This window comes from Martes martes (genome assembly GCF_963455335.1).
Source record: "Martes martes genome assembly, chromosome: 7".
In the NCBI taxonomy this organism is placed as follows: Eukaryota; Metazoa; Chordata; class Mammalia; order Carnivora; family Mustelidae; genus Martes; species Martes martes.
The window spans coordinates 44,625,195-44,652,461 of record NC_137894.1 but is presented as its reverse complement, the minus strand read 5'-3'; the positions used below and the strand labels follow the sequence as shown (position 1 = coordinate 44,652,461).

Sequence of the window (27,267 nt, the reverse complement as noted above, 5' to 3'; positions counted from 1 at the left end):
GAATTAGGTATTAAAAATAATGTAGAGGGGCAACTGGGTGGCTCAGTCATTTGAGCATCTATCTGCCTTTGGCTCAGGTCATGATGCCAGGGTCTTGGGATGGAGCCCCACATCAGGATCCCTGCTTAGCGGGGAGTCTGTTTCTCCGTCTCCCTCTGCCTCTCTCCCAGCTTGTGTTCTCTCTCTCTCTCTCAAGTAAATAAATAAAATCTTTTAAAAATAAATAGATAGGGACACCTAGGTGGGTCAGTCAGTTAAGTGTCTGCCTTCGGCTCAGGTCATGATCCCAGGGTTCTGGGATCAAGTCCCGCATCAGACTCCTTCCTCGGCGGGGAGCCCGCTTCTCTCTCTCCCTCTGCCTGCAGCTCTGCGTGCTTGTGCTCTCTCTGCCAAATAAATAAATAAAATCTCAAATAAATAAATAATAAAAAGAAGGTAGAATCCTATATATTGATATGGAAAGACGCCCCAATATGTTTTTTAAGTGAAAAGGTTTGCAAAACAGTATATTGTCATATTTATATAGTGTAAGAAATACGTATATAATACAGGTATGTCCACAAGAGCATAGAAAATATCTGATTGGATATACAAAAAGTTTAATAATGATTACCTTTGAAGAGTATGCTTAGAAATGGGAAGTGATGCCACTTTTAAGTGTTTACATTAATCCTTTAGTATTTTTGTATTTTTTTTGCCCTAATCATGTATCATTATTATTACTATTATTATTATTACTATTATAACAGCTAGTTTCTTAAAAGACTACAGCAGTGGATTTATGGTCTCCCTCCTTCCTCTTATATTGCCAAGCAACCTGTTTATGTCCCCATTTATCCTGAGCCATGTGTTCACAGTTTCAGGCATAAGTTCAACAAGTGATAATAAAGTGCCACAATATCTTGCTTCCTTTCTTTCCAAACACCTTCTTGTAGGAAGAAAAACAAATTATGAACTGGAATAAGCTGTCTTACACAGTAGGATTTCCTGTCTTTTAGGGGGACAGTATTCAGGCAGCAGTTGAAGGGTTCTGCATTCTGGATGTTGTGAGGGAGATTTGTGCATGGGATAGAAAGTTAGAATACATGACTTTTTAAAGAACTATTTGAACTCTAAGATTGAATACAAAATTTTTTAAAAACCACATGTTACTCTACGAGAAATATCCTGGTGCAGGTATATTATGCTTGGTATCTTCCTCAGCTTCGGAAGACATAAAATTATTTTTTTAAGTTAATTACATTATAAATTGGACTCCCAATGACCAAGTGAATCAAAATGGTAATTTAGTCTAGTGTTTTCACATAATTGGATCGCTGTGGGTGGGGTAGATTTTTCTTTGCGCATTGTTGTTGAACTCATTGCATCTGAGGTTACTGGAGAATTTCCAAAGTTATTAGAAAGAAAAACAGTATTTTTTAAATGTGAAGCTGCAACTATATGTAAGGACTATGAAAAAGTACTATTTTCCTCACTGTTGGAAAATGCTTTCTTCAGTTTTGTCTAATTTTTGTTTCATTCCTTCTTAAATCACTGTGTTCTGATTTTTCAAAGCACAAAGGTGTTTGGCATTGAGCACAGTTGTGCTTTTCTTTTCATATGTAGTTTCTATGGAATGTTTGGAATATATAAGAGTAGGAGTGAGGGTTTAAAGATCTACTCTGGATTCCCTGGAACTTGCTTGCCCTCCTAGTTGCTTTAGCATTTGTTTAGTAGAGTGGGCCAGCATCAAAGAGAGAAGAGCAGGATTTAATCATGGTAATTAAAAGCTGTAAGCTTTGCAGTCAGCAGGTGAAAGTAACCATCTATCTTACTTTCTTTTCATTTTTTTGTTATTCATCAGTGTTGTGTTAATTGTGTTACAGTCACTATGGGTAAGTCCAAAACTCATTTCCTCTTTAAGGGATTGTTCCCTGTGCTCTCAGGGTCCTTTTACTTAGGAGAGTATATATATCATCAATTTTAAAATTCCCCAGCCCAATAATCCTTTATCCAGTACACCTCCCACTTTTGCTGGTATCCTAACACAAAGGAATAGGACTTGGTGGATGACAGGTTTGAGGCAGAGATGGCCAAAACCAGAGGCCTAATTAGAATGCCTAAACGTGAGAGAGGGGACAGTATGAGCCTGAAGGTTCATAGCTACGTATGGACTGGCCACATGGTAAAGGCCTAGTGTATGTTTGGTAAATAAATAAAAGATGAGAACCAGAACCAAGCATTGCAGCTGAAGTGACAGGAGAGGAAGGGAGGGAGAGGAAATATACATAAGCAAGGGCAAGAATAAATGAAAGAGGTTGGGGGAGGGAGGAATAGGCAAAGGGCAAGAAAATGGGACTCTAGATAAAGAAATGAGAATGTAAGTAGATAAAATACGGTGGAGGCCTCTGACTTAGCCAGAAGGAAGTATAAAGTTGCCTTCTCCTAACTGTTCTCAGAGTTAACAGTTACTTGGGAACAGTGGTTTTGAGTAATAACTTTGGCCTTTTTAGTAAAAGTACTAGAGTAGGTTATGGTAAATTCTTGCCGGTTCACTTGGCATTTGGAAAGGCCTCACTGTAATATAGACCGACACTACAATGATTTTTTGCTTCTGGGGCCTTCTTAATTGTATTGAGAGATCCTAAAGGTGGTGGAGGAATTCCTCTTGCTCTGGTTAAACACTTAATTCCACTTCTAACCAGCAACTTGCCTGGGTAAAATTCTCAGGGACTCTGGGCATAAATGTCATGTCATAGTTGATCTAAGCCTCACCTGCCATATCGACTATTCAGCTGCTATTCTAATCTGCTAATGACCATTCTATTTTGGATGTCTTGTAAAGGAGATGCTAATCCTCATATTTAAAAAGACAACAAGAGGGGCACCTGGGTGGCTCAGTGGGTTAAAGCCTCTGCCTTCGGCTCAGGTCATCATTTCAGGGTCCTGGTATCGAGCCCCACATGGGGCTCTCTGCTCAGCGGGGAGCCTGCTTCCCTTCCTCTCTCTCTGCCTGCCTCTGCCTACTTGTGATCTCTGTCAAATAAATAAATAAAATCTTTTAAAAAATAAAAAGACAACAAGATACTGAAATTTCACAATGTAATAAAACCCAGCAATGTCTTATTGGGCAGAGAAAGTAAGTAAACTTAAGTATACTTCATATACTTCATATGGTTATTTCATTTTTCTTATTTTTGAGCACAGGGGAGTTTATTAACTTACTTACCTAGGGTCACACAATAGGCAAACCTGAGCTAGGGATGTTTTTTAATTTTAATTTTTTAAAAAAGATTTCATTTGTTTATTTGACAGAGAGCACAAGGAGTCAGAGCAGCAGGCAGAGGGAGAGGAAGAAGCAGGCTCTCTGCTGAGCAGGGAGCCTGACTCGGGGCTGGATTCCAGGACCCTGGGATCATGACCTGAGCCCAAGGCAGCCGTTTAACCTATTGAGCCACCCAGGCGCCCCTAGGAATGTTTTTAATATAGATAATTTTCTTGTGTGTATACATACACATTTCCCCAGCAGATGCCCGGGGCCTTCCACCCATTATCCCTTACCTAATTTTAATAGAGTGGTAGATGATAGTCCTAGAAGTGTTTAATTAAAGCAAAGGCCCAGGGGTGCCTGGGTGGCTCAGTGGGTTAAAGCCTCTGCCTTCGGCTCAGGTCATGATCTCAGGGTCCTGGGATCAAGCCCCGCATTGGGCTCTCTGCTCAGTGGGGAGCCTGCTTCCCCCACCCCTTGCCTGCCTCTCTGCCTGCTTGTGATCTCTGTCTGTCAAATAAATAAATAAAATCTTAAAAAAAAAAAAATACAAACGCCCAGAACATCCCCCCAGTGAAAAAGTAGTTTTTCCTGTTTCACATGGTACCCTCAAACTTTGTGCCTTAGAAGGCTGCCTTTGTTACCTGCAAAACCTTTATGGCTTTCGGCAACTAGATTTTGAGATATTTGTTGTGCAGCTAGGTTTTGAGATATTTCTTTCCAAAGTAATCATTTATGTTGAATGCATATGCCTTGTATACAGCTGAGAAGCCCAGAGCTAGTCCTGTGCAATCCACTTTACTCACTGAAACCTTTATGCTGGGAATAAAGACAGTGTTCACAGAGCTGATCAGACTTTGCAATTTTGAAATTTCTAGGAGGGAATGCCTTCATATGTCATCAAACAAGATAGGAGGTGCTGGTTGGTACCAGCAAAAGAGCTTTGAATCTAGGCAACTATTAAGTTAACAGGAATGTGGTTCTCCTTCAACGAAGGAATAAAGCATAGATCTGAAGAAAATCATCGGAAAGTGTGAGATTAACAAAACCTTCCTATAATGTTGTGAACTTCCTTAGGAGTATATTATAAACCCGCTGAGCAAACACAGGAAAATTTAAAGTAAGAACAGCTGAGGAGATACTGCAAAAATGGGAATTTTACTTAAAATAGAAGTGAATCATGTAACAAGTGTAGCTGTGAACAAGTAACATACCTCAATACAGCACTTAAGGAATTTAAAAGAAACTTTTCGGTTTCCCGTTGGGTAGAAAGTTTTCATAAGAGAAGAAAGGACAAAATAGTGAACTTTGATAGTGATAAAAAGAAGTGAAATCTGGACCTTTCTTGTCATGTATGTTTTTCAGAAGTCTCTCTTCCAGGGGTATTGTGGAGGGGGGAGACACATACCACTAAATACAGGGAAAACTGATCTTAACGAGTATAAATGGACAGCTCTGAAATTACACTTTGAGTAGGCAATGCGAATAAGTGGAAACAACTAAGAATTGCAACGAGGAGTAAAGTTTAGCCTAATTTTTCCCTCCATCTTTTTTGTTTTTGTTTTTTTGTGTGTGTTTTTTAGAAAAATTTATTTACTTGAGAGAGTGAGAGAGCACTTGCATGGTTGGAGTGGGGGAGGACAGAGTGGCAGAGGGACAGGGAGAGAGAAACTCGAGCAGACTCCTCATTGAGTGCAGAGCCTGTCGGTGGGCTCCATCCCACGACCCATGAGCTCACGACCTGAGTCAGACGCCCGACTGACTGTGCCCCTTCCCACCGTTTTTTTCACTCCATGCTAACCATGTACCCCTCCTGTGCCTCAGTTTCCTTATGCATACAACAGGAAACCCTATTTCTCACAGTTTGAAGACCTGCTGGGGTTGAATGAGGTGATGTATATAAAGGCCTTGTATTCTTAAGGGAAGTGTGCTATATAAATACACGGTGATTATTGTTTTACTTCGAAGCTGAAGATCTGACTTGCCTGTAGAAATGGAAATATCCTATTAACATTTCTCATAGCCTTAAAAATCTCAGAATGAAGAGAGATATAACAGTTTCATCTTCGGAGAATTTTTGCTGGATTCTCCAGCAGTTGCAACTTCATATTTCTCTGCTTTTCTGATTCAGTAGAGGAGAATTCCAGCTACGGTGAACCCATCACATCTGTGATCTTGAGGGTAGTGTTTGTTTCTCTCAGAGGAGCTGACTATGGTCATATTGAAATACAGTTACCCTCACTTAAGCCTCCTTCGTGAGAACAAACACTTCTACTTGCACAACTCTGCAGCCTTTCATGCCAGTTTGGAGGGGACACTTGGCCACAGCGGTCTCGAAATACCTGTAAAAAGAACCCCAGGAAAAAAAAGATCACATTACCATAACTGTTTTTGTTCTGTAAAACCAAACTGAAGCTATTACACAAGAACCAGGCCAACTGGTTCAGTTAATGTTTGGTCCTTATCATAACTGGGTGCATTTATGAATTTGCAAAGGAAGTGGTATTACTAGTGCTGAACTAGTGAAACATCACAAGGCAGGTTTATTAAGGATCTGTCGGACTGTTAGTGACTATCAATGCCCATAAAAAAGGAAGGCTACCTATAATTGGGCTCCATCCTGCCCCCAGTTTGGAAAATGAGATTTCTTATGAAGCCAGGTAGTAAAAAGAAACAGATGGTAAATACTTGAGGCTTCGTGGGCTGTCAGTCTCTCCTGTTAACTATTCATCTCTTTTCCCGTAGCACAGAAGCAGCCATAAATGATAAGCAAACAAATGTACCGTATTCCAGTAAAGCTCTATTCATGGACACTGAAATTAGAAAATTTTGAGAGAAGAAGCACAAGCAGGAGGAGGGGGAGAGGAAAACAGACTCTCCTCTTAGCAGGAAGGCTGTTGTGGGGCTTGATCCCAGGACCCTGAGATCATGACCTGAGCCAAAGGCAGATGCTTAACTGACTGAACCACCCAGGTGCCCCTGAAATTAGAATTTTATGTAGTTTTTGTGTATCGCAAAATATCAGTCTTTAAATTGTTTGAAATATATTTTCAGTTGTAGAAACCTTACTTTGTTCTCTAATCATACAAAAGTATCCAGGCCAGGTTATATGTAACTTATGGGCATAGTTTGCTGATCTGTGTTCTGGCACAGCAGTGACCAAAACTTCTTACTCCTTTTTATCATTCCATTCAGTTTGCAGAATATAGAAATAACCTCAAAGAATTCTAGGCCACCTTGAGGCACTGTAATGAGGGGACTTAGAGGCATCTCTCTCCCACTCTGTGGATTTTTCACAGTGTAATATGCTGCTGGGTTGTGAGCTTTTTAAGAGCAAGAAATACTTTTTGGTTTATTATACTATCACTTGCATATCACTTGATCTAAAGGAGAGACTCAGCAAATGTCTGTTAAATTTATGAAATCTCAGTATAAAAGCTCTCTGGACAGTTTTTGGCTGGCAGTACAATCACCCACTTAAGTTGGAGCTTCTCTCCAAACTCAGCCTCTTCTTTATTTGCTTGTGCCAATAATTGTTAACTGTGTTAAGGAAGCAGAATAGAGATATGAATGAGTAATTGAAGATATTAGAATGAAGTCCCCCAAATTATTTCTGCAAATATTTGGTATGTAGTTAGAGACATTTATATTCATTACTGCCTACAAACAGAGTATCTAAGAACTCCATGGTAAGAGTTTTGGAATTGAAGCCCATGGAAGGTAGGAATTATGTGTAGTTCTCATTGGTACAGTGGCTATAACATTGCAAGTCTGCAGACATAGTTGGCCCATCAGCAGCTGGAGAATTATTTGGACATAATCACATTGAACCAGTGGTCATATCTTGTCAACTTTTTGCTTGGCTCCACTTTCAACAGGTACAGTTCAGAAAAGACAGCCTAGATCTCTTAACTCTGCCACCTAAAAAAGAAAGTAACTTTAGAGGATGAATTTGCAATTATCTATGCACAGCTTGCCCAAAGGAAAATAAAGTTTTTCACTTAAAAAATCATTTTGTAAGTTCTGGAGAAAACTCCTATCATTTTAAATATTTAGAAAAATATTTAAAAGAGGTAGGCCTGGGTGACTCAGTTGATTAAGCATCTGACTCTCGGTCTTGGCTCAGGTCATGATCTCAGGGTTGTGAGATCAAGTCCCAAGTCAGGCTCTGCACTCAACACAGAGTCTGCTTGAGATTCTTTCCCCTCCTTCTTCTGTCTCCCCATCCATTCCTTCTGCATGTGTGTGTGTGCTCTCTCAAATAAATAAATAAATAAAATCTTTAAAAAATTTTTTTAAATAAAAAATATATAAAGAAAAGATAAAAGTTTTGGTCACTGCTATGCTGAGTCTCTCTGTTCACAGCTACTATTACTATATATATTTCCTTAGTCTTTTTTATTTATATATTTTTTCATTAACATTTCTCTGATGTTGGGACGCTCAGTTGGTTGAGCAGCTGCCTTCAGCTCGGGTCATGATCCCAGCGTCCTGGGATCGAGTCCCACATCAGGCTCCTTGCTCAGCAGGGAGCCTGCTTCTCCCTCTGCCTCTGCCTGCCACTCTGTCTGCCTGTGCTCACTCTCTCTCTCTGACAAATAAATAAATAAAATCTTTAAAAAAAAAATTTCTCTGATGTAAAGATAAGTATTTATCAAGTGGGAAGGAATAAATTTCAAATAGTACTGAGTTTCTTTTAGCCTTATTTTTTACATTTTAATTCTAGCATAGTTAACAGTGTTATATTAGTTTTAGTTGTACAGTATGGTGACTCAGCAATTCTATGCATTACTCAGTGCTCATCATCTTAATCCCCATCAACTATTTCAACCATCCCCCCACCCACCTTCCCTCTGGTAACCTTCTGTTTGTTCTCTAGAGTTAAGAGTCTGTTTCTTGGTTTGTCTCTATTTTCGCTTTGTTCTTTTGTTTTATTCCTTAAATTACACATATGAGTGCAGTCATGTGGTATTTGTCTTTCTCTGAATTATTTAACTTACTAGGTTTATTATTTAATATAGATTTAAGAGATAAGATACTAAAAGGGTGAAATGAGTTAAATGTCAAGTTGAATAGTATGACTGAAAAATAATTCTGGGAACCTGGCAGGCTCAGTCAGTAGAGCATGAAACTCTTGATCTCAGGGCTGTGAGATTGAGCTCCATGCTGGGCGTAGAGATTATTTAAAAAATAAATAAAATTTTAAAAAAATTGTAATACTGAAAATATTGAAAACAGTTTAGGGGATAATAAAACATGTTAAAGAATAAGTTGGCAGGGGCTCATCTGTGTGCTAGTTTGCTTATTTCCTGTATGGAGACACTGTCATTCTGGGGACTTAGTACCTAATTTGAGGCTGTAGACTTTGTTCAGAATCCTAAATTACCTCTTAGAACACCATATTTCCGTTCACTTGGCTGCTAGGATAGTCTAATAATCAGTCAAATAACTAGATGACCATCAGCTGCCACAGCTTACATCTAACTAGTTTCTAGGTATTTTATTTTAAATACTAGGATTTCAGGACCACCTGGGTGGCTGAGTCAGTTAAGTGTCTCCCTTTGGCTCAGGTCATGATGCCAGGGTCGTGGGATGGAGCCCCTACTTGTGTTCTCTCTGTCAAATAAATAAATAAAATCTTGGGGCACCTGGGTGGCTCAGTGGGTTAAGCCTCTGCCTTCGGCTCAGGTCATGATCTCAGGGTCCTGGAATCAAGCCTCACATCAGGCTCCCTGCTCATTGGGGAGCCTGCTTCCCGCCCCCCGCCCCCCTGCCACCCCGCCTGCCTCTCTGCCTACTTGTGATCTCTGTCAAATAAATAAACAAGATCTTTAAAAAAAGAGAGAGAAAAAAGAAATAAAATCTTAAATAGACAAATAAAATGCTAGAATTTCAAGGGTGACAGTTTTTCTAAGGAAACCAACTGTTAAAAACAGGAGTCACATGTGAGGTTAGGAGCTAAAGTTAGCACACAGGTAAGAATCACACACCATCCAAGTTAGCCTTGAAAAAATCCCTAAATTGCCTATAGAGTGTTTAGTCCAACTGGATTTGTGTATATATGATCATGATCAGTAAGTATGTATTGCAGAGTATGGGTATATAGTATATACAGCACTTCATCTGCAAGATATTTAATGGTAGTTTTTAATTTAAACTTTGGCTAAATATGTATCATTAAATTTGAGTAAATAAATTTGGTTCTTACGCCATTCCACATTCCACTGGGTGGCTCAGTTTGTTGAGTGTCTGCCTTCAGCTCTGGTTGTGATCTTGGGGTCCTGGGATTGAACCCCGAGTCAGGCTCCCTGCTCGGCGGGGAGCCTGATTCTCCCTCTCCTCCCCACTCGTGCTCTCTCTCACAGTCTATGTCTCTCTCTCAAATAAATAAATAAAATCTTAAGAAACAAAAACAAAAAAACCTTTTAAACTTTGGCAAATATATATCATTAAATTTGAGTAAATAAATTTGGTTCTTATGCCATTCCACATTCCACTCTTTCTTCGTTTTATTTTTATGAAAGGCTTCACCTAGCAACTATGCTAGCTGTTCGCTTCTCTGTTTTCTGCCTCTAAGTTCCCTAAGGGCGGAGTCTGTGTCTTTTTATTTTTTCACTCCCTAATGCATCTAGTGTAGTGTTTTGCACATAGTGAGTGTTTAGGAAATGATGGTTAAAGAGGAGGAAAATGAGCAGTTATGTGTGTGGGTTGGTCAACACTAGTTTGATTATCATTAACAGTCTATTCTTGTTAGCTTAGACCCAGAATGAAATTTACTGAAAGATGACAGAGATGTGTCTTGGAACCAAGGAAGGAAATATAATACAGGTCTCACTAGGGATTGGTACAAAGTACTTGGAAGCCTCTAGAAACCTAGACAATTACTTTGTCTCTAGCTTTCTGTCCAACTCTTATGGACTCTGACACTTTGACTCTCCTTCTCAGGGCCATAAAGTCTCTTGCCTCAGTGTATGCTAGCCCTCTTCATTTTCTCCATGTTACCAGCTTTCTCTGTCCCTCCTTACATTTGGTAGAAGGCCTTTCACTCAGTCCCTGTTGATTTAAGTCCCAGCAGAGATTAACTGCAGCCCTGTGTCCTGATTGCAAGTTCCTGGGTAAGGAGCGGCTGACTTAGCTTATAACAACTTACCAGTTCTGGCCTGCATACCTTATTCGGGGGTACAGCATCATGCAGACCACCATTCCACAGAGAAAAGGTTCTCTTAAGAGTGCGGCTTCAGGGGCGCCTGGGTGGCTCAGTGGGTTAAGCCTCTGCCTTCAGCTCAGGTCATGATCTCAGGGTCCTGGGATCAAGCCCCACATAGGGCTCTCTGCTCAGCAGGGAGCCTGCTTCCCCCTTCTCCCCCTCAACCGCCTGCCTACTTGTGATCTCTCTCTCTCTCTCTCTCTCTGTGTCAAATAAATAAATAAAATCTTTAAAAAAAAAAAAAAGAGTGGGGCTTTAGAACGGTTGATAGTGTGATAAGAGAAGGGTGAGTTTACAGACCATGCTTTTCTTTTCATTTAACACTTGCTAAAGAAGCAAAATGTTTTGCCCTAAGACATTTCAACATCTTGAGATTATCTAAGAAGGGAATCTGAAGATAGCAACTGTGTGTTGTCCTGGCATAGGGCAGTTCTTATTCCCAGAAAGAGAACTGCCTATTTCACAATTGTGTCTATGTTTATTGTACTTATCATACTCTTATTGGAAAAGAGTAACCCTCAGAGGGAAACCTGCTTTAGGCCTTTGTTAACAGAGGCAGACCTTCTTATACTTTGCGGTGGTCTGGAATGATGCATTGAAATTTAAAGCTGCATCTGCCCAGCTTAAGGACCCGCTCCTTTCAACATCAGTGGCTCCTTTCAGCATGAGTGTTTTGTTTGTTTGAAATAAGTTAACATTAGGACAGTAGCAGAGCCTCATATTAAAAACAAACGGAAAAGTCCTGTCCATTGGGTAAAGAGATGAGGGGGTGTGTGTGACAATATCTGAGCCTCTGAATATACTTTGCAGAAGGAGCAACCTGGTGTCACTGTTGTTCCTCTGAGGGAGCAGAACCTAAATATAAAAGTGTCCTTGAGTTGGTGACTGAGCAGCAAGAACCTGAGATTGGTATATGAAGAGCATCTCTGTGTCACAGCATATGAAATGAACTTTAGACAAGGAAACATGAGGTGTGCTTATCATTTTTTCCTTTTAAAGTGTGTGTACATGGATGTATGCTTCCAAATCTACCTTCGTTGTCTAGAAAACATTTTAAAAGGACATTTAAATGCCTTCCTTGATGGTACAGCATAAGTCCAGTCTGTTGCTCTTGCTTAATTTTGTGAAGGAAAATATAGAAAGGGTTTGTTTTTGTGTACTGGGCTTGGAAGGGTGTAATTCACATACTTAGTACTAATAATTGCTAGTCCTTAATGGAGCAGATTTACTGCTGATAGTTCTATGAATTTCATTCTTCCAAGGATCATGACCTAAACTTTTATTAACTAGCCTCACTGGTTAGCCAAACAAAGGGAACAAGGGAAACTGATATTTCTGACTAGGATACACTTCTTGACTAGGATAAATTGTATTGTTTTGTGTCCTTTGTGTGTGTTTTTCATAGTTTAGAGCATTAGGACATTTCTTTTTTCTTTTTTTTTTTTTATTATGTTATGTTAGTCACCATACAGTACATCATTAGTTTTTGATGTAGAGCTCCATGATTCTTTGTTTGTGTATAACATCCAGTGTTCCATGCAATACTTAATACCCATCACCGGGCTATCCCCCCTACCCCCCGCAAAAAAACCCTGAGATTGTTTCCCTGGAGTCCATAGTCTCTCATAGTTTGTTTCCCCCTTTGATTCCCCCCCTTTCATTTTTCCCTTCCTTCTCCTAATGTCCTCCATGCTATTCCTTATGTTTCACAAATAAGTGAAACCATATGATAATGGACATTTCTCATATTATGGCTAACAGTGTACTCTGTGGTATAGTGAAAATTAAGCAGAAAAGTTCGTATGTAATGCTGTAAGAGACTTGCTTATCTGTTAGAGTCAAACCCCATGTGGCCCTACTTTGCTTCTTAAAACTCTAAAATAGCTCTAAGTCACATGAAGCATATTGAGTAATTACCTTTAATTACATGCATAACATTTGTCCCTCTCCCTCCTGGGGCAGGGGACTTCTATTTTAAACATTTTACTGGTGAAGACTTGTTGTGCAAATAATTTCTTTAATTGCAAGCAGAGTGTTGTGAGTTTATTATAGAAATTGGCCTGCGTACCACTTCACAGTAACACAGAGTACTAACACCTTTTGGTGCATTGTTTTGCAAAGTGCAAAACTGCTAGAGCTACTTGCTCAGTCTGAACTGAATTTGTTACTTGGCTTTTGTCTTCTTTTAAGAAACTTGGTGCAAACTAGAAGGCAGTGTTCCAAAAATAGACCGAAGTAACTTATATGTAAGTGGAATGGACTGGAGAATTGTGATTAGTTGCAGAAAACTGGTATTGCGCTTATACAGGTAAAGGTTGGGGGAAAGTCCATCATCAAAGCCTGTCAGTGGGAGTGGCTTATAAACTGACCCAGAACCTAAAGTTTCAGATGCCGTTTTCTCCTTTCATTATAGCTCATACTTCATGTGTCTGTCTTTATTCACACCTAACTATGTACCTGCATGTTACTCTTCCTTTGGTGTCCTCATGGCCATTATTCAGTCATTAAGAATGACTTAGTGATTGCCCATAGAGAATGCTTTTTTAAGGAGGGCAAAGGCAGGAGAAGTTTCAGCCCAAACTAAGGGCTAGAGTAAGCTCAGTGACCATCATGAGACTGGCCACAGCTCTCAGACGCTCTCCCCTCCTAACTCAGTTTGTCCAGTTTAACTATTAAGAAGGAAGATAACATTTCGCAGCATCCTCAAAGCTGTGGAGTACTATGGAATCAAAGAGATGAGTCACTGAAGTGATTTACTCCTTTCAAGGTGGAAGCATGTATCCACTGTTTTGTATTAAAACCAAACAAATTCCTTTCCAATGTCTGTCAGTGTCATTGGTGAGAGAGAATATTTTCTTTAAGTTCCAATAGCAGACCACATAAAGATAGATACATCCTTGCACCTCCTTTCAAAATAGTAATCCAATTACTAATTAAGCCCTTTAGTATTTGTAGAATAATACTTACCTATAAGCATGCTTAAGATGAAAGCCATCAAAAAACCCCAATTTTTAACATTTGTGACCAATTATATTGTCATCTTCTTTGAACAACTTGTAAGCAAGTATTTTATATTCCTCCCACTTAAAAGAAGAATTTGTCAGCTCTATATACACCTCTGTACTCTTGTGCTTTCAACAGTCTAACACAATTTTATTCTTCCCTACATTTTCCTCTTTATTTTTTTTTTAAAGATTTTAAATTTATTTTAGAGAGAAGGCAACAGAGACAGAATGGGGGGTGGGCATGGGGAGGAAGGGGCAGGGGGAGTCCCAAGCAGATTCTCCACCGAGCTCAGAGCTGGAAGCGGGGCTTAATCCCACACCTCAAGATCACAACCCCAGGGGAAAGCAAGAGTCAGACACCCAACTGACTGCTACACTTAGGCACCCCACATTTTCCTCTTTCTTTATGCTTCATATTGCTTTAATTTCATCATTCCTAACCAGCCTGTAGTGGTCTTGTGCTAATAATTACTTTAGCCATGATGCAAGGAGATAAAAGCTAAGCATCAGCTGTGTCCATAGCCCTGTGCTGAATAATTGAGGGCCACAGGGTTATGAAGCACATGGTCTCTGCCCTTCAGGAGACTAGAGGAAAAGAAAATGTAATGTTTGCTGAGCTTCTGGTACTTTTTTTATGAGGTATTGTGCTACACTCTCAGCGACCTCCCTAAGGTGTGTGAATAACTATAATGCAAGCAAAAAGAGTGGAATGTTAGTTTTGTGGGGGTTTTTTAAGGTACATATAAAATAAGACGGAAATTCTGAAGGGAGAAATGGCTACTAATTATGGAAGATAGGGAAAGCTTTATAGAGAGGGTGATAGCCAGGGGCTGAACTTAAAAAAAAAAAAAAAAGAGGTATGATTTACTTGGACATGTTCTAATAGAAGAATAAGGGAAGCCTTCCAAGTGCAAAATAAGTTAAGGCCTTGAGGCAGCTCCATGTCTGTTCATGTGTTTATTAAAGAGGTATTCATTGAGCATCCCACTTGGGTCAAGTACTGTTGGAAGTTAAGCCCTGGGGATACAGTGGTGAACAAGAGTAGGCCCTGCCCTTAACTATCTCCTAAAAGGGAGACAACCCAATGAGCAGAAACAGCAGTTCTAGAGAGTTGAGAGGAAGGAGCGAATTGTGGGCTGGAGAAGTGAAGGCTCCTTGGTCAGGGTCATACAGATTACTGAGTATAGAACCTCTTTTCTGCACCATTTCTGTACATAAGCCTCATTTATATCTTTCAAAACTCCTTACAGAGCCGAGCCACTAGACACATGTGCCTGTGAAGCATCTGAATTAGCACTATAGCTAATCCGAATATGTTGGAAGTGTAAAATAAACCGAATTTCCAAGATTTAGCCCTCCTCCCCCTCCCAAAGGATTTTTTAAATTCATAATTTTTAAATTCATTATTTGCTGGAGTGTTCGTGTTTTGGATGTGTATTAAATAAAATATATTATTAAACTTAATCCCACCTATTTCCTTTAATTTTAAAGTATGGCTTCTAGAAAATTTAAAAATAAATTTATGGTTCTCATTCTTGGCTTGCATTATATTTCTGTTCGTGCTATTATAATGTAATGGTGTGTTCCTAGTGTGTTCTTTAAATACTTCCGGTGAAACTATTTTTAAAAATATACTAAGGCAGTATGCGTATATAATACTCAGATAAAATCCTTATTTTTCTAATTTCTTCCTGTGATCTTTTTTAAAAAATTTTTTAAAAGATTTTATTTATTTGAGAGAGAGCGTGACAGAGAAAGCATTTGCGGGGGGAGGTTCAGAGGGAGAAGCAGACTCCCCACTGAGCATGCAGGACTGGATCCTGGAACTCTGGACTTCAGACCTGAGCTGAAGACAGACGAACTGACTGAGCCACCCAGGTGCCTTTTTTTTTTTCTTTTTTAAGATTTTTATTCCTATGATTTTTTTCATTTACTCCAATATCTCTGCCTTTTCAACTTTATTAATAACCTCTCCCATAATTTTTAGAGACATTTGTTAAACCAACTGGTTGTTCAGAATTAGAATAAACTCCAGGAGAGAGAGCAAATACTCTAGTTTTTCTCATTTCAGAGAGCTTGGCGTCTACGCTTTTAGCTACCTCTATGCTTGTTGCTCCCTCAGCCGGCAGGATTCATTCTTTCTACTCCAGCCGAATCAACCCTAAACCATCCTTCAAGAATTGGCCTCTGGCCCCTGCTCTGTGAAGCCTTTTCCATCCCCTTGTTCACTGTACCCATAGCACTCTGTTCTCACTTGTGATGTTTGATGAATGAACAGACTGACCACTGGACTCTTTGAACTTAATTGAATTTGAAACTTGACACAGGAACACTGTAGTACTTATTCCTCAATTTGCTGAAAATCAGTAAAATAAATGAGTTCACTTTGCTTCCTTGCAAGTCTTCATGCTTCCTCAGTGACCAGAATTATAAGGCCATCTTGAATGTTCCATCAGGTCAAATATGTTCTGACTAGAGGGATATATGGGTAAAGGCTCAAATGGGAAAAGAATGGCAGGCTGTGGTATCTGTTCCATTGACTGGTTGTTCTGTGGCAAGCCACTTAACCTCTGTGTTTCCGTTCAGAAAATGAGGGTAACCCTTGGCCCTTTACTCTCCCCGGGCTATTTGGATGCTTAAGGAAGGGTGTTACAACATTAACAGAGCTCAGTAATAGGGGGCACTCTGCTTCTGTGCTATGATTAGACTGTGTGCCTTAGTAGATTTTGTTTTGTTTTTTTAATCAGAGAACTTCTGGGAACAATTTGTTAAATGGGCCCAAAGTTAATGAAAACAAATGCTTATCTGCTTTTTATACATTGTGTGTTATTCTAAGTGTTTGCCAAGTTGCCTTCTGAATTCCTAAATGATGTGTTCAATTTATTAATAGACCTCATTTAAAGATTGACCCCTTCGCAGTTGTATTAGGAAAATACCACTTTTGGACTCGATGTAATCTTACCTGTGCTTTCATAAGGGAAGTATTACTTTCTTTATTACTTGGGTTCATAATGTATCAACATCATCAGTATCTTATGATTGTCTATTAGATTCATATACAAGCCATGTTTTACTGAATCTTTATAAGATCATTTAATCTCCTATCAAGGCAATGCATCTCAGTAGAACTTACTGCCAGTTTAGATGTCTGTGAACTTAGAGCACATGGGTACATGTGATACAGTGAGAGAGCCTAAGACTTGAAGGCAGAAGTTGGGGGTTTAGGTCTTGGCTGTACCACTCATTATATGACCTGAGCAAGTCACTTCAGATCAGTTACCTTACCTATAAAATGAGAATAGTAATACCTATACGTACTTGTTAGGCTTAAATGGGAGAACCTGCATAAAAACACTTCCATCAACGATAAAGCAGTTTAGGGCCAGTAGACTTTTATAATAGAGGTATGCTTTGAGGGAAATTTTCCTTGGTAGCATTGAACAAATAATGGGGTCTCTTGACTTTGAAATAGCAATGGTAACTTGGATAAAAAACTAGAGATGCCTTCAGATATGCTGTGGCTAAGTATAAGAGAGGAGGTAACCTGGAGCTGGAGCTTTGGGAATAATAGATCAAGGCAGGTTCTGAAAGCAGTTTTAAATACTCCATGGGCCTTCATACTTAAGTAATATGACTTGTGTTTAAAGCAGGCCCAGGACTGGAGACACACCAGGAACTCACAGGATTTAGACCTCTTGGCAATTTGGCGATACAAAGTGAAATGTTAAATACTCATGCTTTTTGACTCAGCATTTTCTCTTAAAGGAATTTACCCTATATAGGCCTATATATATATATGCCTATTTTCATGTGGTAGTGTCTAGAAGCTCCAGGCTAAGCTCCTTCCAGTTTAGCGGAGGGGGTGGGGTGGGAAGGAATTGTTCCTCCTTCTCTGTAGGTCCACAGCATCCTCGAGTTGAGTCTCACGGTACAAACATGAGTCAAGCACCCATCCTTGACCCAGTTCCCCAGGGCAGGGAGATAGAATACTCTGATTTACCTGGCTTGAGTCATATCCTTGGGGTGGCAGTGGGAAATGAGTTGACCCCACTTTAACCACATGAAGTCGTATCTAGGAAATGGTGCTTCCACACTAGAAGAGTCAAGTGTTGTTATCACAGGAAGGAAGAAAAGGGTGCAGGCCAGGCAAAAGCAGTATCTGTTCACTCTATTTCTAACAACAGATAATATAGATAACAACCTAAATGTCCATCAGTACTAAGAAAAACTTAAATATGGGTGGGATACTATATATCTGTTAAAATGAATGAGATGTACCCATGAGATGACAAGAGAAGGTGTCTTCTATATAATTAAAAATGAAGTTGTGGAGGGGCGCCTGGGTAGCTCAGTGGGTTAAGCCTCTGCCTTCGGCTCAGGTCATGATCCCAGGGTCCTGGGATCGAGCCCCACATCGGGTTCTCTGCTCGGCGGGGAGCCTGCTTTCCCCCCTCTCTCTCTGTCTGCCTCTCCGCCTACTTGTGATCTCTCTGTCAAATAAATAAAATCTTAAAAAAAAAAAATGAAGTTGTGGAAAAGTATTCTTAGTTATGTGAATTTGTCTAATCTGTTATGGATGTGAACATTTTTTCTTCATATATTTCTGTACTGCTTTTGGTTTGCTGTTATATTTGATTGAACGTGTGCGTGTATATATATATATATATACATATACATAATAGGTACATGTATATACATAATATACCTATTACGTATATATAAAAGTTATGTGTTTGTGTAATATATATTACACACATATGTACATATATACACACGTATGTAATATATATTACGCAAACACATAACTTTTATAATTTAAAAAATAATGCCCAAGTGATCCCTATTCTGGACCAGGGGCTGGAATTGACAAAGCTCTAGAACTATAGAGAGATAGATACATGATAGGAAACCTGAAAGGGTGGTATTCATAGAGCTGATATAAAAGTAATGGGAACCCAGGGAATGGATAGGACAGATTAAGCTGCTTATGTAATACAGCAGGGGATTTATATCCTAGAAGAGTGACAGAGAGTTGCTACAGAAGGTAAATGTTAATCAAAAGGGCATGTGGTTTGGAAGAGGTAGGATAGGGACAATAGAAAGTAACTTTGGCAGCCACAAAAATCTGGAGAGCGGTGAATCTGGAGTTGAGAGACCTGTTTGTGTTACTTGGGCACTCTTTCACCTAGGAAGGGTCACACAACATCTCGTAGGGTCTCCATCTCATATGTAAAGTGCAGTTTATTAGTATTTTCCTGTTTTCTTCACAGGATGACTATGAGGTTCAAGTGAAATGGAAAAGGGCTACTTAAGTAAAGAAAATACCATGTAATTCCAAGTTAGCCTGGACCAAAGTAAAGAACTTGTCTATAAATGAATGGAGTGGGAAAAGAAAGGGGTGGGAAGATGTCATCAGACTGCCTTTGCACATTAGACAACTCAGATGACTCATTATGTTGGTCATTTAACCTGTTTGGATGGGCAGGTGCTTTTTTGAGAGCAGGGAAGACATGGACCGTTGTTTATGTGTAGCTTTTGGTGCTGTTAACTAAAATGAATAGTTTTACATAGGTTTCCACATGTGGGAACAGCAAGGTAAAACTGTAAAACTACAGATACCGTGTACAACCATCATGGAAGAATATACAGAAAAGAGAGCCAATGTAGAAATACTACAACTCTGCATTACTGGAATCTTCATAGTGGTGACTTGCCCAACAAAGCATTCTTTTAAAAAATGTCATTCCTATGAAAAACAAACAAGAACTACTCCAGAGTATCAACTCTGTTAGCATGTCCTGCACGTTTAAAATCTGATGAATTTGTTTTGCTCTGTATATATACATTTTAGCATTTTGAGGTGTAGGTATTATGCCTTCCAAATAGAAAACTCAAGTGGCATTTCATTGAATTGTTTTTATTTATTTACTTAATATTTATCCTGCCCTTATCTGCCATATGTTTGGGCCAATGCTAGGCTCTGACATGCAAACATAATTAACACATGGTAGTAGTCACTGCATTCAGACAGTCTTCTGTTAGTAAGGAAGACAGACACATAGACAAAATAGGTAAGGGGAGTGGGGCAGGATTGTCTAGAAGAAGTTCACTGTTCTTGAGTGACCTCATTTTTTTTCTTTCATTCCTTTTAAGTGCTTGCTAGAACGTTCTTAATTTTGTAGTTATTATTGCTCAGTTGTGTATTAAGAATTTGATATCTCTTTTTAGCTTTTGAAACGCAATAGATATTCTGCATCTATAACTTAATCACAGAAACTGTGAATGCAATACTAAAGAAAGTAGAAATTTTTCAGAGACTGGGTTTTTATCCCATAAGTTTTTACCAGTTCTGAGCTGAGTTAGTCTTTTTGGAAAGACAGAAGATCCCCCACCCCCACCCAACCCCAATACACAGCACACTTTTAAATGGTTTTTATCTTAGATGCTATCTATTACAGAAGAAATCTCTTCTCCCACCTTTGGCTTTCTTTCCTGGCTCCTTTGCATAAATAAAACTTTGACTGTGCTTTGAGGCTTAAGGCCTTGGTAGGGGGCGGTGTGTGTGTGTGTAAAATAGAGAAACCGTAAAAGCTCAATTTTTTTGGCTCAGAAATGTGAGCTTATTTGTCTTCTCTTGCCTTGCCTCACCTTCTCTTCCCCCACCATACAGATTTGAGCTCATGTTAGCAGCATATGTCTAGCAATACTCAAATTCCCAAGTGGCCTGTGAACAAGATGATTATAAAACATTTTTCATTACAGGACAAAGTAATCCTGTTGCTTAATTCTGGGTCTAGCTGTTTTGTTTTGTTGTTGTTGTTGTTTTTAAGCCGGCATTTTGAGTAGATTCATACGTGAACTTGTTCATACTATAAGGAGGCATTTTTCAGAGTCAGAGAAATGAGAAAAGAGAAACACATGTATTGTTTCATATCTTTGTGATGCATTGTTTTCATAGAGTTATTTTCTGAGTTTTAAATGCTATGCTTTTATTTTCCCCCCTTTACTTCTTCCTATGGAATAGAACCCTGTTTATTTCCCTATTCTTTCTGCTTTCTTGTTAGGTGGACTTGTTTAATATTACCATTAATCCTGATGATAATTTCACATGTAAACAGTAATTCCGTAATCTCTCACAAATATTAAAGAACATGTAGTAGTTGTGCTAGAAGGTACTACTATGGGACAATTAAGTGTTGGAGAAAAACTGTTCTGTTTTCTGTAAGAATTTAAAAATCCAGCTGTATAAACAAAAAGAAGGGAATTGCCAAGGTCATTATGTCCTTAAAGGTTTTCTCTGGTCCTGACTTTAGATGACAGTCATCACCAACATATACTTATTTTCTATGGCAATATTAATATATGTGTTTTTTAATATCCAGATATTAATGTAGGTATGGGACTTACTTGAACTTGCTTCACAGCTAGATAATATAGTTTTTCAAAAAGAATGAAAGGCTAATTATTAGGCAATAATGTGATCAAATTGCCAAAAGCTTTGAGGTGGTTCTATTTCAGTTCTCAGCCTGATGTGCTTTTTTAAAAATATCTCTACTTAGTTACTGTTCATAATGCTTTATGGAATCTTTTTAGCTAACAGCTTGGATGATAAAGAAGCCATTATCCTTGATTTGGTATGTTTAACCCAAGTTAAATTTATGACAGACTGAAAATTAGCTGTCATGTGATATACCTCACTTCCTGTTCTGTGCAACTTGGTATGTGTGTGAGCTGCATGTCCAGCAGGATTTTTTTTTTTATATTTTATTTACTTATTTGACAAGAGAGAGATCACAAGCAGGCAGAGCAGCAGGCAGAGAGAGAGGGGGAAGCAGGCTCCCTGCTGAGCAGAGAGCCCGATGTGGGACTTGATCCCAGGATCCTGAGATCATGACCTGAGCCGAAGGCAGAGGCTCAACCCACTGAACCACTCAGGTGCCCCTGTCCAGCAGGATTTATAAGAATGTGTTATTGATGGATGGGAAAGCTGTCTCCAAGTACCCTGCAAAAATGTACAAGATAATATGTACAGGGTACACATAACCTTGCAGTTTTGGTTTATAAGAGATTTAACCTGTGGCTAAATAGCATATGATGAAATCCATTAGAAATTTTTCAGGAGAAGAAAACTCAGGATTTACTTCTTTAATTTCCAGGCTTTTATGCAGTTGACCAGTTTAAGAGGGAGATCTTATTAGTGCTTGATTTCCAGAGCAGATGAGAGATTATGAAACTACCTTAGCTTCTGAAATACCATGGATCAAAGAAGTCAGTGCATATCTGCATTGCCCACCTCTCCCACTTTGTTCCCATTACCTCACACTTACTTCTAGGAAGTACCTTATTGCATTTAAGGCTCTGACCTCATCCCTTGTCTTCTTAAAGGGTTCACAGCATCATGTTTATGGATTAAAAATTTCTTAAGCTATGGGGGCGCCTGGGTGGCTCAGTGGGTTAAAGCCTCTGCCTTCGGCTCAGGTCATGATCCCAGGGTCCTGGGATCGAGCCCCGCATCAGGCTCTCTGCTCAGCGGGGAGCCTGCTTCCTCCTCTCTCTCTCGCTGCCTGCCTCTCTGCCTACTTGTGATCTCTGTCTGTCAAATAAATAAATAAATCTTTAAAAAAAAAAAAAAATTTCTTAAGCTATGAATTCAACATGGCTCTGTTGAGAATAGTGAAATAGAATATGCAGTATTTCTCATTGAAATTCAGCTCAGGATAAGTCATTACTGTGTGCTAATCTCTGATCAAAGAGATAGACTTTAAAAAAAGAGAGAGAGAGAGACTTTCTTAGTGGGCTTATATCTATGTCTTTCACCACCAGCATTGGCCACTTTATGGGCAGTCATGTGAAACACTAGGCACAGAATGGAACTTGTGTGGGTATCTTTCTGTACAGATAATAAATTATGGCTACATCTCCCAAAGAGACTTTCATATTTGGCACATTTTTTGTAATACCTAAGAAGCTAAACAGACAAGTCTTTTATGTTTTTTTTTTTAAGATTTTATTTTTTTATTTGACACAGAGACAGAGCGTGCATATGCACAAGCAGGGGGATGGGCAGAGGGAGAGGAAGAAGCAGACTCCCTGTGGGGCTCATCCCAGGCCCCCAGGATCATGACTGGAGCAGAAAGCAGACACTTAACTGACTGAGGTGCCCCTGGAGATGTTTCTAACAGACACATTTCTAGTTGACTACCACTACCAGCTTACATTCTAATTTGACCCACACATATTCTGTATAACATGGAGGCATGCCTCATTCATATGAGTTCGATGGCTTTACAAGAGGAACCTAGAAGGTAGCTAGAAGGAATTCCTAGCTGTTGTCAGAATTTTGGTTTTAAAAGGAAACCAGTCTAAATGCTTCCCTCCTCTTTATAGATGACAAAACAGACATGAAGGAATTTTCAGGATTGGTAGCAGAATAGATCAAAGACTGACTTGAGCCCTTTCTACAGTAGCATCTTGGACTTAGTCCATCTTTGAGAAAAGCTTCAAGCTTCTCAGTAATCTAGAAGTTGTCCTGAGTATCCAAAGCCTGCCAGAGTATTGTTAGGTCTCAGCATTTAATACAAGGAGCAATAATGCAGCCAGCAGGAACTCCTCACATCTTTGAAGGTACTAGGTGGAATTATGAGTAATAGAACTCATACGTAGAAATTATAGACATCATCCAGAATGCTTTTGTGACTTCTTTGTAAACATGGAAATGTCTGACAAGAGATGCCTAGATGTATTACTAAAGATTGTCAAGAACAAGATGATTATTTGTCTCATTTAAACTGATCCTTAAGTATTGGCAGCAAGTATAGGAAATTATGTCAGTATTATATTTCTAAGCAGGCCTGACTTTTAGCTTGTACTTCAGAAGGAGGATTTTGTGCCCAGATTTGCAATTTAACCAACTAAGAGAATAATATGTTTATTCATTAGGATTAGATTTGGCTATGAGAGAAAATCCAAATAACAGTTCAGTCGCGGTAGAGATTGATTTTTCTTTTGGATTAGAGTCCAGAGGGAAGGGAAGTCCAGCATTGATTACTTCACAGCCATCAGGGACTCATGTTTTATTTTTTGTTCCGTTCATTCTTGGCACTATCTGATATCCTCAAGGTGTCTAGTGGTTCTAGATGGCTTCTGGAGCTTGAGCCATTGTCAAAGGCGGGGGGCTACTTCCAATTTGAGTTGGCTGCTATGAACGAGCTTTTCTGGAACCATCTGCTTCTGTTTCACTAGTCATTCCTGTTATCAAGAGCGGTTGAAAAGTTAGAACTGGGCAGATTGCTATTCGCAATAATTAGAAATTTTGTTATTGAGTAAGAAAGATCGTGGGCACTGGGCAGGCCACTAACAGATCTGCCACAATCTGTTTTGAAGAATATAATATTTATATTAGGAAAATCAAATTTTAGTGGCATCAAAAACTATTATATAGGATGTAAATTTGAAAAATCCCCAAACTACTACCGTCTACCATATGTCTGATTAATAAAAGCAATGACTCTCTATGGTGGTGTTCTGCTTTGGAGTTTTCAGCAGGACTTATCGGGAACAGCTATGAGGTTTTGGTATTTTAAATAAAACTGAAAAATGAGTTCAGAACAACAGGGGAAAAAAAGACACTTCAAATTAAATCTTGTTTCCTTTTAGAGATAGGAAGAATCAAAACAACCACAAGGACAACTGAGTGGATATTTATGGAGCTGGCAGGAGCAGAGTATACTACATTCGATGATATGAGCTAGGGATGAACATATCCAAACACTTGAGTTGCTTCGTACCTAGATGGAACAAGAGACACTGTAGCAGTACATGCAAGAGGCATGGAATAGATGTCAGAGCAACGAAGCGTACCAACTACCAACTCCAGATAGACAAGATTTATGCTGGGGACAAGGATAGGCATACTGGGCTAGAGGTTTAAGTAGTAGGTATTTGGGCTGCTGTAACAAAGTACCGCAGACCGGGTGGCTTATGAAGTCAGAAATGTCTTTCTCACAGTTCCAGTGACTGGAAGTCCAAGATCAGGGTGCCATCATGGTCAGGTTCTGACAGAGACCCTCTTCTGACTTTTTGCTGTGTCCTCACACAGTGGAAGGCGTTAAGGAGCACTGTAGGTTCTCTTGTATAAAGCACTACTCTTAGTCACAGGGTTTCTGCCCTCATGATCTAATCACCTCCCAAAGCCCCCCCCCTCAAAACCATCACATTGGGCATTAGGTTTCCAGCATAGGAATTTGAGGATGGGGGGGGGGGGGGGATGTAAGCATTCAGATTATGACAGAGAGAATTCCCTCTGCTTGTATTGCGCCTGTACATAGAAAGAGAATGGGGAGATGGAGAGAATTTTGTTGTCTAAAAAACTTGTAGGCAGAAGCAACTGCAGACCATGGTATATATAAATGTGTAAGATGGAAGTGCTTCTGCTCTATGAGACCAGATTTTTAAAATGTTCTGTAGTCTTCATTCGTATCCACCACTCACATGGTGCCATTTAACACTTTTATTTACTGAATGCCTCATATTTACAATACACTTTAGAGAGGAAATTCATTCACAAGTTGCCACTTAGGTGAGAAAGTCTAGATTTTGGCATCTGAGAGCTATGAATTTCAAGTCTGGGGAAAGCCCAGCTTTTTTTTTTTTTTTTTTTTTTCCCCTTCCTTTTCCTTTCAGAATTACTTACAGTAACCAAACCCTGTGTGTTGGCTTTGCCCCAGCTGATAGAAAACAGGAAAGTACAGAGACTCCCTGTGAGAAGAGGGTCAGGCTGCACCCTCTGTGACCTCAACCCTTCAGTCTGAGTTCTCCTTGGGGCAACAGCTGCAGACAGCCCATATGGCATTGGCAGTGAGCATAGGGAACGCAGATGAAACCGGCTAATGTGCCAGGACCAGGTGGGCTGGCTTTGAGCGCAGTGAGCTGTCTTTTGAACCTTTTATGACAGTGCACTTTCGGGCCTCCTTGGGGGAGAATAGTTTATGCTCTGATCCAGTTAATGGATCAGGGACCATTCTCTGTCTTATACAGCAGTGGAAATACCTTTGTCACTCTGGTATAAAATAGCTGCTTATTTGAGGCCATTGTGCAGTGGCTCGCCTTTCCTGCCCATTATTAGTTCCCTTTGAAGCTGCTCTACTCAGTTTAGGTTCTCCAGGAGGGACTATGAAAGAAAATGGAAATCTCACAAATTGTGCTTTCTGTATTTCTACTCAGTGCTGATGGAGCTGTCTCACATTTTGGGTTTTGTGTCCCCCACTCTGTACCTTTTCCCCTCTGCTTGCAGGTGAAGGTCTTCCACAGGTGTATTACTTCGGACCATGTGGGAAATATAATGCCATGGTGCTGGAGCTCCTTGGCCCTAGCTTGGAGGATTTGTTTGACCTCTGTGACCGAACTTTTACTTTGAAGACAGTGTTAATGATAGCCATCCAGTTGGTAAGTCGGCATTGCTGTTCTGCGGAAAGATAGATAGGTCCCCCAGCTACACCCTTGTGGCCCTTTTAGTGCTTTCCTGGCTGTAGTAACACCTGGTGAACGCACACTCAGAGGCTTGATGGCATTCTAGGAAGCAGGCCGGGCAAAAAGGGTTAACCCAGAGAAGTCACACTGCATCTTCTGTGCGCTCTATTTTAAGAATTTGCACCTTGGAGCAACACCCTGCCCTTAACTGAAGTGGAAGCATTATAATTTAGATTGAGGAGAAAGAGGATAATTAGGTGAAATTGTACAAATGCAAGTAATTTCCTTGATGTTTTATTTATAGGTTCTAAACACATGGCTGTAAGGTTCTGTCCTCTCCTCCTCCCCTCACCCTTGCATCCAAGAAAGGATTGGTGATGTAACCCACTGCCCTAACAATCAGATTCCAGAGTGCTGTGACCAAGAACCTGCCTTAGTTCTCTGGCCTCTAGTTCTCACAGAGACTGGCAGAGCTGAAGAGACAGCTCTCTCAATTCCAGCCAAATTACATACCAGGGCCAGTTCAAGAGTTAAGGCAGTTCTCAACTTTGAGGAGTTTGTCACCCTCTCAGAGGAAGGATGCAAATGCATCTTTAATGGTTTGAAATGGTAATGGTCTCACCCACTTTATAGTAAAAGCGTGGAAATGTTTTTTTAAAAAAAATTGACCTTGACCTTGACTTTTGAGTCAAAAATTCAAATGCCTGAGCTTCCCTTTCTATGCTAAGTAGAGAAGTGTCATAGATAGAAATAAAACTTAATGCAATTTGAAATTATTTTTTTAAAGATTATTTATTTTAGAGGCAGAGAGAGCGAGTGCACATGCACGGGGTTGGGGGGGACGGAAGAGCAGAGGGAGAGAGAGACTCCTCAAGCAGACTCCCCTCTGAGCACAGAGCTCAACGTGGGGCTTGATCCCAGGACCCTGAGATCATGACCTGAGTGGAAATCAAGAGTTGGCTACTTAACCAACTGAGCCACCCAGGTGCCTCTGAAGTAATTTTATGATTATTATTTTGGGCTTTATTTACTTTCACATAAAAACTGCACTTCTACCTCCACTGCTAATTAGCTCTGGGAGATCAGTCCAGTACTAACTTCTCTGGACCTTACTTCCCATATTTTTGCAACAGAAAGAATTAGGTTGAAGAGTCGTGTCTGACTGAGGATAGGAAGGTGTGGGCAGGAGGTGAATGTGGCAGTGGCACCTGTCTTCACAGGGCATCAACCTATTCTGATATCCTGGCTGGGGATACTTCTTGCCTCTCAAATGTGTGCTTTCTGCAGTCAAATGCTCTACCCCTGAGCTATACCCGCTCTGCTTCAAACATGTGCTTTCT

The 27,267-nt window shown here is 39.8% G+C and overlaps 1 protein-coding gene across 4 annotated transcripts in view; it reads left to right on the top strand.

Moving 5' to 3' along the window:
• The window catches only part of CSNK1G1 (casein kinase 1 gamma 1), a 109,226-nt gene that overhangs the window by 36,141 nt on the left and 45,818 nt on the right, over positions 1-27,267 (top strand). For all 4 annotated transcript variants that reach the window (XM_080807834.1, XM_080807833.1, XM_080807832.1 and 1 more), the window contains exon 4: positions 25,752-25,903. In XM_080807834.1, the coding sequence (XP_080663960.1) occupies positions 25,752-25,903 (152 nt within the window). The remainder of the gene's footprint in view (positions 1-25,751; positions 25,904-27,267) is intronic.